Source organism: Taeniopygia guttata, chromosome 4 (genome assembly GCF_048771995.1).
Source record: "Taeniopygia guttata chromosome 4, bTaeGut7.mat, whole genome shotgun sequence".
Lineage (NCBI taxonomy): Eukaryota > Metazoa > Chordata > Aves > Passeriformes > Estrildidae > Taeniopygia > Taeniopygia guttata.
This window is the reverse complement of record NC_133028.1, coordinates 8,101,106-8,115,457: the sequence shown is the minus strand read 5'-3', so window position 1 is coordinate 8,115,457 and position 14,352 is coordinate 8,101,106. Positions and strand designations below refer to the sequence as shown.

Below are 14,352 nucleotides of genomic sequence, written 5' to 3'. Positions count from 1 at the left end.
TGCATGAAAGAGTGTTCTGAATGTGTGAGAAGGAGACTTTGTTGTCTCTTATTACTCATGTAATTAGGCAGTACTGGTAACTTTATGTAAAGGAATATGAAAATATTTGGGTTGCTTTTGGCCAAATGCCTTGCAAACTTCAGTACCCCTGAATTTAGATGAATTTCATGTTTTTCTGGGATTGCTGTAATCTCTTGAGCAGTTTAGCCAGTTAGGTACAGCAGGTCTCTTTAGGGCTTTCTGTCCCTTTGTTGTCATATATCAACCTCTTAAATCATGAATTAAGCCACTAATAATGGCTGGGAAACATTCTCATAGTTAAAACATGACCAGCCTAGAAACTTTAACAGTCAGCAGTGAAAATGCTTGTCACCAGCCCTGCGAACAGTGGAGCGTGTAAGTCTTAAACAGGAATGGCTCTACAGGACTAAGGAAACAAATGGAAGGCTTGCTGTTTTATTAGCTCAACAAACTACATTTCACTCCTGTCTCTGTTTCCCTTCCTGCGTAGCAATATATGCCCCGTTCCCAAAACGCTCCTGTAAACAATGGGGAGGGAAGCCTTTTGTGTGGCTTTCGCTAAGATTGCAAGTTGTGTGGGCAATGCAACTCGACAGAATTTCAATGAGATTTGCAAACCTGTGTGCTTATGCAAAGGGAAGTATTTCATAATGCCTATTCTCTCTTAATTGACTTATTTTTTTGCTCACCGTAATTTATATGAAGGCAAAAAAGGGAAAGAGCTTTGGCAAAACAGTCAAGTCTGTCTTTGAAGAAACCAAAGAAATTTTGTCTGGATGGATTTATTAATTCTGTAATTAAAACTTTGATGCAAACATGACATGCTCCAGAAATGGTAAACTGCTCTGCTTAGTGCTCCAAAGGTCTCGTCTCTTTACATTAGTCAAAGTTCTGCACTGAATTGTACATTATGCATTGGTTTGTGGACCACTTGAATTATTTTTAAGTTGACTTTTTTTTTTTTTTAAATTTTGAATTTTAGTCTATACCATCTGGCTCTACATGTTACTGAAGAAGTCCAAGTTCCTGTTGGCTGTATCCTGTATCCTCATTCACTATTGATATCTTCACAAACATCACTTAATTTTAACTGTGAAGAGAGGTTTAGGTACCTCTTACAGCATCCAAATTAATGTTCATAGTGAGCAGTTGAAACTGATACCTGCATTACATTATACAAAGAATATGCTGGGCAAAGTGTGTGTGTGAAATGGTCTGAACTTAAACAAAGTAGTAGGGCTACAGTAAGTTTATTCTGGCTGCTCCAGCACACTGTGAGTGGAGCTTTCCATCCCACTGGCTGCAGAAAGATACAACCACATTCTCCCTGCACTGAATTCTACTGTGCTGTAATTGCTTATGAAAATCAATTTTGTGCTACCACTGTAGCAGCAGAACCAAGTCAGAGAAACCTCTCTAGAAGGCCCGCAAGGCCGGGGTGGTCCTTGTCAGTGGAGGATTCAGATATGTTGGAGTAGGTGGCCATGGTCAGAGGAGGCATGTGGATTTCAGAGGGCTGAGAGTGAACTGGGATTCCCAGCATGGTGGTGGTGACACATGGAAAATCCCTTGGGAAGGAGAACCAGTCTGTTGCCAGCAAAGTGGCTATCCTGGAGCTCGAGGGGCTTTGTTCTGACTTCATCTCCATCTACATTCCTGATGTACTGGCCATGGAGGGGCAGTTTCATGGGACCTGTTCTGGGAGTGAGGGCCGCGTTTATTTGCATCCTTTTGAAACAGACAACAAGCATTTCTAGTTCAACAGTGAAGAACAGAGCCATGGAGCTTGAAACGTGAGATCCTTGGGGAGTTTCCTACAGAGGAACCCAGACAACAAGCCTGGTGTGGGAACTCGCTTTTCTTGGGAAGATACTTAGGAGTGATGGGAAAATGGGCTCTGGGAATCTGGACATTGAGACTGCTCTCTGTTCCCTGCCCCGTTGCAGAACAGCTCATGGTGCTTCATTATTGTAAATGCAGGCGAACCCAATGGGAAGAAATGATGATGTCTGACTCAATTCAGAAGGCAGAATTGTTTCTTTATTATAACTATGCTAAAATACATTAATATACTATATAAAAGGAGGATACAAAAACCACATACTACTTTCTCTGACTCTAACACAACTCGTGACCCTCTCTCTCGAGTCCAGCCAGAGGTGGATCGGATTGGCCATTGGGCTCAAACAATCCTCACCAGAATCCAATCAAGCACTCACTCCAGGTAAACAATTCTCCAAACACATTCCACATAGGAAAAACAAGGAGCAGAAATAGAAATTGTTTTCTCTTTAATTTCTCTCTGTGTACCTCTGAAAAATCCTGAGAGGGAGAGAAATGTGCTTGACACACTTCATCCTCTCTTTGAAATCCCAGGTAAGAAGGACCATTAGCCAAAATGTTTGTGGCATAAAGTGGGACCCCTTCTCCTGTTGTACACAGAAGGAAAACTTGGAGAAGCTGCAGTGGGCAGAAAGGTGAGGGGCCAAGGAAACCCCACCAGCAATAACAGAGGCACCTCTGGTGCCCTCGGCATCAGCAGTGCCTTTTGTTTTGGTCTTGGCAAATGTCAGTGGTGCCATTCTCCTGGATGTGAGGGTGGGAATGGGAGCTCTACAAAGTGGCATATGGGGTTGGGGTCCCTTGATCTCAGGACCAGAATCTCTGTGCCCTTATTCTTATCCACACTACTGCAGTCACCACTGCTCCAGAGCATCGGGCAGAAATGCTGCTTCCAGTCTTGTAATGTGCTGCCCAAGCAAATGTAAAATATTTAATCTGGCATTGCCAAACGAGTGCTTTATGACTTCTGCCAAATTACATTATATAAACATAATTAAAGGGTTAGCTTTGTTTGAATCTGTCATTCTAAGCAATAAAGATGTCAGATAATTTATTGTTGCATTTTGATACTCACTCTATTAAGCTAATAACTGTTTTTGTGTGTGCATGTATGTATATGAGAGCAGCGTTCATGGAGTTTGTCTTTTTGAAATGTGACTGAGTCTGATGATGTTGCTGATGGAGTCCAGGAACATTCTCTGCTACTAAACTACCTTCCAGAGTTTGCCTGTGAGCCTGGATGCCTGCAGTTCCCAAAACTGCTTGGGAAGGCAGAGAGGAACAGGAAGCTGTCCCCGTGCATCAGTGGCAGCAAGAATATGGTGAGGGGAGCAGGGAGATGCTGGCACCACTGCTGGGGCAGAGCTGGGACTGTGCTGGGTGAGCTGTAGGGATTAAAGTCGGGACGTGAGCCCTGCAGACAACAAGTGTCAAGCTGCGACAGGCAAGGATTCAACAGCCTGAAACATTATAAACAGGATATTTTACATTAAAAAAAAGATTTTGAATAAGTTCTTTCTCCTGCACTGTGGACCCTTCATGCCCAAGAGGTTTCATTTTGCCTAGCAGCAGGTGCTTCACTGACTATTCAGCATTTTAACCAAGTCCTGTGCTGGTTTTAGGGTGGAGGAACAGAGGTGCAGCTACCTGGCTTATGGATGATGTGGGAGGATTTGGCAGGGCACGAGCCTGTGCTGTGGGTACCAGACAGGAGCAGCCCTGGCACAGTACAGGATGGAACAGAGCAGTGGGCAGAGCCCAGGGCATGTCCTTTTGGCTCATGGTGGCAGGAGCTCTGTACAATGGGGCTGACGTGCTGGGTACACACTCAGCTTCTGGAGCAAAACAACACTCTCCCTCCCCCTCTATTTTAAGACCTGTGTTACAACCACTAAATTGATAGAAAAACATGCCCAAATCCTGTTGAGTACTAGGACAAATATTTTTAAGGTTATTTTAAGATTTATAAAAATATTAAACTAGAGAGTAAAACACACTTTATTAAAGTGTCCTATTTACAGTCACATACCTGGAGTCTCTGTTGAGATACAGAAAGTAAAGATGCCTCTAAGACTGGCATTATCAGATTCTGAGAGAATTTATAGATTGGTAGGTACAATTATCCTCTTGAAATCTGCTGTTAAGATAGGCTCTCCTTAAAGTCAGCTTTTCTTATGGCTGCTGCTGAGTGCACACATGGAACTGTAAGATGCTGTTTGTTCACCTCTACAGAACAGCAGGTTCACAGGGAGCAGAGTTTGTCAGTCATCCATCGCTCCTACAGCACAAAGTGTCCTATTTAATACTGAGACATTGCTGCTGGATGACTGAAGAACCCAGGCATACTAGGGGATTAAAAAAATAGTTCAATTAAAGACCAGGGCAAAAATAGTTTCATGGGTTTTCTGTTTCAAATTAAACTCTTAAAAGCCTCTTTCCCAAATTTCTTCCATTCGAGTTTTGGATCCAGTCCTAAATGCTGGGTCTGAAACCCCAAATTACACCGCAGTTTGTGCCCACGTCAGTGATGGGCTGGATCCAAATAGCAGAAATAACCACACTGAAATCCAGGGAAGCTTTGGGTCCCCTGCCCACATTCAGCAGAGCCCCTTGGCCTTGTGGATCCTCTCTGCCATGCCAGACCCCTCTCTGCTTCCCCACAGCCCATCCACCCACATCTAATCCACACAGGGCCAGCCTGGTAAAAATAATCTATGGTATAAATATAAAAGGATCCCTGTTAGCTGTGAGGACTGGTAGGGGTTAAGTCTTTTATAAGTTCAATTAGGAAATTAAACTCAGTGGGAGACCTGCAATGGTTTCCAGTTGTTCTCCAAGTATCACAACAAACCTCCTCATCTTAGGCATGGTATCTAGGGGGGTATCTGGCTCTCTAATCTGGGGTTTGGTTTGGGCTCATCTCTACCCAAAATATTATTTTAACCACTCTTTGTATTTTATTTCCATACTTTTTCTTTGGTATGCTTTGAGAAAAGATTCTGCCAAAGACAGAAATGCTTTGAGCTTGAAAAACATTTTTTTTTGCTGTGTATATGGAAGGCGGTGTTTTGCTTGGCTTAGCTTGTGAAATACATGGCACAACCTGCATGAAATATTTGAGGCCGAGGAGACATGAGCAATTCTTGAAGAAAAAAAAAAAAAAAAGAAAAAAGTGAACTTTCATTCAAGGGTCTCATTTGTTTAGAGCCACACCTAGACAGGAGGTGTAGGGCAGAGCAAGGAAGAAGAGCTGATTTATGAACTTGTAAAATTAAAATTATTATAAAGTTAAAAAAACACCAAAACAACCCTCCCAAAAATCTCAGACTCATGGAAAGGTTTCTACGTATGTGAGAAGGAATTAAATCATTAGAGTTTGATAAAAATTAATGAAATTCTAGAAGTACCAGGGGTTAAGAGGAAAGCCCTGCCTCATTTGCCCAGACTGTGGGGGAAGGGCTGCCAAGTGCCCCTGTCCTCACTGAGCTGGGCTTTTCCTGCCAAGGGTGGCAGTATGGGGTGGAAGATTAATGGGGAGTTATCAGAAATGTAGGACAATTTAGGGGACCTGCTGGAAGTGATCTCTGGAGTTTTCATTCTGACTTTCAGCTCCAAGCATGGTCAACAGCACGTCTTTACCTCCATGGGCTCCTCTCTGCCCTAGAAGTGTCCATGTGCCTCCCAAAAAAGGTGTGGAGAAGAGATGGCAGAAACAGCTGAATCTGGCTCAATCTGCTCTTCAGCAGAACTCAGACTGGAGAAGGCCCTGTTTTGCCCCATTTCAGACTGGTGCTCTTTGGAGGTCACAGCATGAGGATGAGCTTGTGGGCAGGGTTGTGGCCACTCAGCCTGTCCCCATGCCCGGCTCTCCATGGTGTGGTGTCCCAGCCTCTTTGACCATGTGTCTGGGATGTGTAAGGTTGATTTCCATCCATTGTTTCTGCCAGTGCTGAGATTTTGGCTACAGGAAGAGGCTGTGATGGTGAGAACTACTCCAGGTGACGTGATGTCATGCTGCCAGCCAGACACAAGTTGGGTCAGGCAAGGGCAGCTGGTCATTGCTTGTGGCCAAATATTCCCAGGGGCCTGTGATAGCACACCAGAGCAAACCAAGACAAAACTCCTACTCTAGGATTTCCAAATCCCAGCCACAGCCCCATGGAGGTGTAAGATGTGGGCAGAGGAAAGCAGAGGAGGAGCTGGGGTTACTGCAACACACTGCAGATGTAGGATATTAGTTGGCTCTTCGACACTGCTCCTGCTGCAGCTGGTGGGCATTTTGCACTCTTGTTTGCTTGTTGGTCATTGCTTAATGCCTTGTCTGGCAGTTTTCCTGACATGCCTCCACCTGCAAGTGAGCAGCTTCTCCTGCAGCCCCTGGCAGAGCAGACTGTGTCCCAGCTGGGGAAGTTTCTCAGTGAGATGTTGGATGTCATGGGAGAGAGAACCAGGACTTGGGGGACCAGCTGGTCCTTGGAACAACCTGCTCTCTCCATCTAGATCCCTTTCCACTTGTCGAGAGAGCTTTTATTTATCCAGAGCAGACAAAATTGTCAGGAAGGTAATAAAATAGGCTGAGGTTCTGTGGGCACCTTGTGGGATGCTGCTTGCTTGCTTTTAAGGAGTAAGTTTTTTCTTGAATTGGAAAGTATCCTTTGAGGGTGCCCTGGGGTGCTGCACAGGGCAGCTTCTTTAGCTCAGGGTAAAGTGTCTAGATCTAATACCTGTGGGACAGATGGGATCAGCAAACTGACAAGCTGATGTTTAGGGAAGTTTGCAAAGCCAGCGGTAGCATGGGACATCCCATTCCAGTGACCTTCATGTTCACATGCAGGTGAACACACCCACCAGCAGCTCAGTCATGTTCTGTGTCTCTTCAATGCCTTTTAATTTTGCTGGCTGCTTGCAAGGGTTTGATAGACAAAAGTGGTGTTTTGGAGGCAGAAGAGAAGATTTATAGACTTCTAAATTTTAAAAACCATGACACTGGTCAAAGTTTCTTGAAACCATTCATACCAGTCACCCATGCTGAGGCTGGAGGTACACCATGATGGTGTGTGGTCTTTAGCCTGTAATATTTCTGAAGATTTCCAATACTTAATTTTCCTCTTCCAGTCTCTCTAACCCTAGTGCAAAAAAAAAGGTTAGAAACTGCACTTCTAGTAGAGAGTGTTGGAGTCCAGATGATATCCACAGTTGTTTCCTGTGTCTTTTCCTGTCACTGGAGCAAATCTTGACATTTGCAGAGATGTTACACTAGGATGAGTGAGAGTAAAACCACCAAGAGGAGCTTGCAGGACAGGCTGATAGAGTCTGTGCTGGTTCCTCCCAGGTTCCTCCCTGTTGAAGCAACTCCTCTAATCTGACCATCAGCCCTTCAAGTATTCAGCCCAATCTCTGTAGCTCATCTCCAGCTTGAGCTTTTATCCTAACTAACAGGAGGAAGAATTCCTTTTGAATGGAAGAGACATTCTCCTTGTTAGACTCTGGAAGTGAAGCACGTGCACATGGCCCTGGTGCTTTGGCTGCAGGACTCATTAAATCTGTTTAATTTGGCTGTATCAATGTGCCTGGTGCCTGATGCACATTGGGCACCCTCCTGCAGGAAGGTCTCGGCTTCAGGAAGAGGAAGAAGAAGTAGGAAAGTGAAAACCAGCCTCAGGGAGTGATAGTTTGCCACTGCTTGATTAGGAGGATTTAAATAACCCATTAGGGAGCAGGCAGGAGAAATTTGTTGTTCTTATGAAGTGAGCAGCCAGTGTTTTTAGAGCTGTGCACAGGAGCTGCCAGGCCCAACAGAGGGTGGGCCCAGAGGATGTTTTTGCTTAGGAGAGGGGAAGTGCTGTGCAGCTGATCTCAGCGAGCTGAGCCTAAGGGAAGGGCACTGCACCATGGCACAACAGTGGTCAAACATCCCCAAGGATGTGCCTGTAAATGGTGTTTCCATCTGGTGCTGGGGAGAGAAGGAACAAGCCCTGTGCCCTGAGGGCTGGGACAGTGGGATGTGGCTGTCAGGGGCACTGAAACACCCAGCAGAGGTCAAATTTTAGCAGAGGAAGAACACCAGAAAATGTGAGAAAGGGAATGAAATAACTCCTGGTCCTGGACAGAGTGGTCAGTCCCCCTGACTCCGAGTAAACATTCATGGAGGTTGCAGTAGGCATAGAGCTTCTCTCCAGGGCTGAGGTAGCCAGGGGGCTGCAGAGGCCAAGGAAGATCTCAGGAAAGTGGAGGCAAGAGGCTGCCAGGGCTCATCCCCTGCCTGGTGCCTCCCACACTGAGCCCTCGGGGTTGGAGGGCAGCCCCTGAGCTGAGCTGGGAAGGAAGCAGGGCTAGCAGGACCTGGGCTCTCTGTTTGTGCTGGTGGCTGGAGCGATGGAGACCTGGAACAAAGAGGAGATGTCAGCCCCTTTCCTCAGGATGTGCAAGGTGGAACTCCCATCCTTCCTCAGGTGAGGGGGTTCACCCACCAGCCTGCATTCTCTTCTCCTGCCTTCTCCATGCCCCCCATCACTTCTGCCTCCTCTTCTACCCCCTTCCCCAGCTCTGTTCCTCCCTGTAGCACCTCCTGCTCTGCCAGGGGGATGCCTGCTAAGGAGGGTGGGGATGCCATGCTGCCAGATGGGATCTGAGATGGTGCTGGGGGGCTCTGCCCCATCACCCTACCCGGGACACAGTCCAGCATCCAGAGAAATCCAACACCCTGCCAAGGAACTCAACTCAGTGTGTAACCTCAAGGAAAACTCCTGTGGCAGGGAACTCACAGTGACAGAGGATGACTCCCAGTCTTCACTTATTCAGCTCTTGAAGAAGAAGAAAGAAGCCCGAGAGACGGAAAAAGCCATGGCAGCGAAAGAAGAGGTGAGAAAGATGGGTGGGTGCTGGTGCATTGTTGGGATGGTTTGGGGGGTTTGGGAGGCTTTTTGGGAGGCAGGTGACAGATTTTGGGTGCAGGCAGCCATGTCACCCTCACGCTGGTGCTGCCAGGCCTTCAGGGGGAGGATGAAAGTCATCGCTGACCGGTGGAGGGACCTGCACGCCAAGAGGGCCCAGCTGAAAGCCCATGTGGAGAGATCTGGAAGGGCTGTACAGGTACACCAGATGACCTTGAGCTGCACCACCAACTCCTCCCCTCCCTTGGGGAAGAGGGTCTTGGGCCTGCACTCCTGTTCAAGCTTTCTGTTGAGACTGGAGCTGTGAGGAACAGGACTGGCAGGGCACAAGGTTTTGTATCACAGATATGGAAAACCGTGATTGGTCTTGGGTGGAAAAGTGCTTATCCTGTACCACAGAGATCTCCTGCAGACCCAAAATATCCCCCAGGAAAGGTGTTAGCCTTGCACCCACTGCTGATATCCAGATGTCTCCAGGGTGCAGATCCAAGCAGGTCTGAAATTCAGGCTGCCATCCCAGGTACTGGTCTCCAGGACCAAAGGGTCAATGTAAGAGGGATGGCCCTGTGAAACAGGGAGAGGAAATATTCCCAGGGTGGTCCGGTACTGATCTCTCCTCTCTGAAGATATGTCCTACCACTGCTGGTAAGTAATCCAGCTCCATCTTACCCAGCCTCCCTTTCCCTCTCTCTGTATGTGCATGTGTGCTGCTGGGGGAAACCAGAAACATGAAGAGTTACGAATCCAAGCTCTGAAGATAAACAGCAAACAGAGAGAGGAGAAAATGAAAAAGGATGGTGAACTTTTGAGAGTCAAGACAGAACTGGAAACCCTCAGAAAAAAACACCAGAAACTCTTCAAAAAAGTGCAGAAGTACTCCATCTTCAAGAAATACCTGGAGGATGTGCTGGAGGTCTCACAGGTGAGTTTTGAAATAAGTGAGACAGATCATGGCCTTGGGGAAAGCCTTAGATGAATGCTAAAACTAGAGAAGATAGGGCAAGTCCAGGACACTTGCTCAAACCCAGAGACCTCAGATGGGATGGAAAAACCAACCTGCAACCAAGGTGAGCCACAGGGAGCAGAGTTACAGTAGGAGAATCAGAACAGCAAGTGGAAGATTGAGAAAAGCAAAGAAAAACTGCGAGAAGGCAGAAAAGTTTAGGGCTGGGGGGAATGGGGACACCTTTGTGTCACTGTTTCAGGTAAGATGAATTGTTTGGGAGAAACTAAAACTGCTCAGAAGGTGTCCCCAGGCAGTTGCCAAAAAGCTGTGCTCTCTCTGGAGGATGTCAGGACATCACTCATACTTCAACTACCCCATCTGTGGCCTCTCAAGTCCTGGGGAGGTGGCTCTGGACACTGCAGTTGTTCTTTGTGCTTTATCAGAGCATTGCTTGCCTGGGGAAAAGGTGCAGTACATCCCCTTGTTTATGGCAGTGACAGCTGCGGGTGCGGCACAGTGGGAGGCCACCACACCGGGAATGCAGCAATGCTCAGGAGCCAGCTGGGGCAATAGTCTGATGGGGAAGGACAGAATCCCAGAACTGTTAGGGCTGGGGAAGGTGGGAAGATCCTTCAGGAGGATGAGGCATTGGCCCAGGTAAGGGCAGGGTGCCAAATGACACGAGAGCCGCAAGCTGGTGAGGGAAGGGCAGAGTCACTAACACCAGGAACCCTGTGCTGCAGTTTGAGGACATCTCAGAAGTCACTTCACAGTACAAGTTGCTGGTGAGAACACGGAAGGACCTTCTGCAGTCACAACAGGGGCACAAGCAACTGACTGAGCAAGACAAGGTGTTGCTGGAGCAGTACAAAGCACAGAAAGAAGCTGAGATGCTTCAGTACAAAACTGAGCTGGTGCAGCTCAAACTACGTTTTTATCAGGCTCAAGGTGACCTGCCCCTCTGGGTAAGCTCAAGGTGACCGCCCCCTCTGTGTGGTGGGCAGGGGAAGATCGCCAAGCCTGGCTCTGTCAAGACTGGCTGATGGCTCATCCTTCAGCAATGGGGTCACAGCAGAGTCCAGTAACCATCTCTGGGATTGGAAGAGATTCCTAATTTCATTTCCCTCCGTGGGGTTGGAGAAGGAAGAATGGCAGACCAGTCTGGAGTATGGAATTTAGGGCCTCCAAGTCAGGGTCTCTGGTGCTGAAGCATGACCTTTGCTAGGGCATGTCTCCATGCTGCATGTTGTCTCTCCTTCCAGGAGGCTCACTGGGCTGACATCCAGGACAGGACCTCCAAGAAAACTAGGAAGCTGTGGACTATCAAGCTGGCCATCCACAACCTTTTCCAGTCCACCAACACACGGCTGCAAGCAGAGTGGGATGTTTTGGACTGTAGCAGCTGCAGACAGCTGAGCATGGTAGAGCCAAGCCAGAAGAAGGAGCAGCAATGAGTCTCCACTGCCCCAAGGGTGGGGAGAGCCCACAGACCCCACAGACACCTTCCTTTTCACTGGGGCTGTCTCTCAGCCATGGGGAAAGGGGCAGGGCACACCAGACAAACCTGTCTCTTCTGAGGAGGTAGAGCAGGAGTCCTTGCCTGGCAGAAGGAGTGGGAGCCAGGCAGGCTGAGGCAGGGGATGCAGATCAAGCCATGGCAAACACCAGTTTTATTCACTCTTGCCCTGAACTCAGGCTCATCCACAAAAGTCCATTCTGGTGGTGCAGATCCAGCAAGGCAAATGCCCTTTTCTGCTGCTCAGTTTGATATGTGACATTTGCCATCTGAAAGAGCCAACAAGCCTCCCTCTGACTCCTGTTCCCATCCCTGCCCTAAGCTCTGCCATCTTTCTTTTCCACCCTAGATACAGATAGATAAGGCGTTTATCCAACGCCTTAAAGACATCCAGTTCTATGCAGGAGATGCAGAAGCACCAGAAGGTTGCTACACCTCTGAAGACAAAAGGGATGTGGCAGCATGACCTGTCCTGCCAGTGAAGGTTCAGTGGGTTGGGAAGGGAAAGAGGAGGACAAGAGAACCCTACAGATACCCCAAACTAAAAGAAATAATAAAAGAGTCTCTTCATTTCCTGGGAGGATTGGACACATCAGAGCAACTCCATCCCACAGCTTCACCCCAGACAGCATTGGGGGGCCTTCCTTAGAATTCGGATTGCATGACACAGTGTTCCTGCAATGCTGGCAAGATTGCGAGAGCAGGCAGGAACAGGAGTGTGGTTTCAAACAGGGATCAGTACTAATGTTCACATTTGGACATCCCACTCAACCTAAGCTCTTGGGTATTTCAGAGACACGTCACAATGAGGTGGGGAGACTGTGCTTTAGGAGAGCTTCAGAGAGTTCCCACCACCACACCCAGCACTTCTATGGATGTGGATTTCTCTGCACAGCCATGTGTCATGGACTAAAGCTCACCTTCCCCACAGGATCTTGGGGAAAGTATGGAGAATGGATATAGGTGACAGACGAACCAGCCAAAGCTGAGCATGTAGCTGTTCATCATGTGTGCCACCATGATGAATGCAAAACAAGAGGACTAGCAGTGGCTCTGGGGACACACTGTGGTGGTCAGTCAGGCTCCACAGTCTTTTGGGGAGAACCTTTTTATTCACCAAGGCTTCAGTGACATAACTTACAGATTTTGAGGTAAGAGGCCATTAATCACATGCTCTTGCTCCCTGCTCTTCTGTCCTGAGCTGGGGGAAGAAGAGGAAATAAAACTCTCTGAGACTGGGGAAAGGTTGCACAGTGCAATGCAGAAATGCTTTGTGTGATGCTCATCTGTCCCCAGGCTTTGGGTGGGATTTGGGAGGACCAGGGCTGGAAATGGAGCATCAGGAATGAGCTTTGAGGGCATGTCCCAAAACACCCACCACTCATTCAGAAGGATGTTTCCATCTTCCTCATCCTCACTATGGTGACTTGTTCAGAGGGATGTTTCCACTTTCCTCATCCTCACTGAGGTGCAGTGTCCTTGCAGTAACTGGGTTTTCTTAGGTCATGGCCTAGAGATAATATGGAAGAATTAAAAATTGGTGTTAAAAAAGCAGTTCAAGTTCTTCAGCGTAGTGAGCATGTGAGTGAGCATGAATCCCAAACTGGCTCTTTTTAGCCAGGCAGGTTCTGCCATCCACTTGGTTTGATCTTCCAAAAAAACAGGGTGTGAACTTTGATATTTCCACATTGTATGGCAAGAAATAACGTGTCTGTAACAGTTTTAATCCTGGGTATTACCTCTCCTCCGAACTTCAGAGATTTACTGATATACACACCCTGCCTTCCCGCATGCGGGTGGGTAATTAGGAAGAGAAAAATCCTCTTTGTGTGTTGGTACACGTCCTTCTAAGCAATCCCAATTTCCATAGGGATCACATGTGGCTGAAATGCAGCTGTTGCTGATATTCTGTGTGCTTTGCAGTGCATTGTGCTCATAAATAAAAAGTGGGGCAAATTTCAGTACCTAATATTTTACACAAGGAACTAAATGAGGGCTTCAGAGCCCTGTGCCAACACAGGAATTAACATGTTTGAATATTCTTACAGGAAATTTTAGAATTGTATAAATTAAATATATTAGATTGAATGGTCATGTGGATTATTACCTTTGATTTTTTTTTAAATGTATTTTAATGATAAAGGTTAAAACAAACAAATTAAAGACTTTAATTAGCATCCTCTTAGTTGGGAATATGACTGTTATGGAAATATTTCCATTTTATAGCTATGCTTTTAAAATGAGGATACAAAAATGTAGAATTTACATCTCAAAAAATAACATTTCTTTCACTATCCTCACATGAGCCTGGTCCAGTTGCCTGCATCTTCCCACATCACACTGTCATAAGCTAGGAAATACAGCTGAAATCTAAGGCTGTTCTAGAGAATCTTGTTTCTTTGTTTGATTTGGTTTGGTTTCCCTCAGGGAATTTTGGGTTTTTTTTGGTTTTTTTTTTTTGGTTTTTTTTTTTTTTTGTTTGTTTTTTTTTGGCTTGAGTTTTTTCATGAATTGATGACTGCTTCTTTTTAAATTAAAAAATTGAAGGAAAGAAAAGCCTTACACTTTCTTACTTTCTTTCAGGTGAATACCCACTGTTAACTGAGACAAGGCAGTGCAAGGCCTTTGTTTCTTCTTCAAATTCTAGTATAACTGAGGTTTTTTGACATTAATTGGGCTACTAAGAGCGCTGGACACAGGCTGAAACTGAAATGTGAGCACATAACAGGAATCTGTGCAGTGGTTAAGGAGTATCAGGGAAAATTTATTCTTGGAGTTATAGTGAAATAATTCCAATGTATCTTCACTGGAATTAATGAGTTTATTTTGGATTCGTTTTCTTGTAAGTAGGAGGTTGGCAGCAGCAGGGATAAGAAAGTGGCTTTCCCTGAAATAGGACAGAGAAAGAAAAGAATGCAATCTAGGAATTGGTCTCTTAAGAAAAACTTCTTTCTATAACTTTTTTGCCTTATTGTATATTTTGCAGAGAAAAAAACACTAAACCTTAAGTGGAATGATAGATGCGCGTGAGGGAAACAGGATGACTCCTGTTTAGAATTTGGTTTAAAATTTGAGAATATTCATGTGATTATTCCTCAGGAAGGCAGATCTTTCTCATGGGGGCAGGCAGCCAC

General features: G+C 46.3%; 1 protein-coding gene across 1 annotated transcript; it reads left to right on the top strand.

The window, feature by feature from the left end:
- Positions 1-1,562: 1,562 nt before the first annotated feature.
- On the top strand, positions 1,563-11,182 carry LOC100220869 (coiled-coil domain-containing protein 42-like). The gene is given in 7 exon segments (XM_072927803.1): positions 1,563-1,725; positions 8,460-8,557; positions 8,560-8,724; positions 8,851-8,955; positions 9,481-9,678; positions 10,446-10,667; positions 10,965-11,182. Coding segments are annotated over 7 exon segments (1,143 nt in total). The 3' UTR covers positions 11,157-11,182.
- The last annotated feature ends 3,170 nt before the right edge of the window (positions 11,183-14,352 follow it).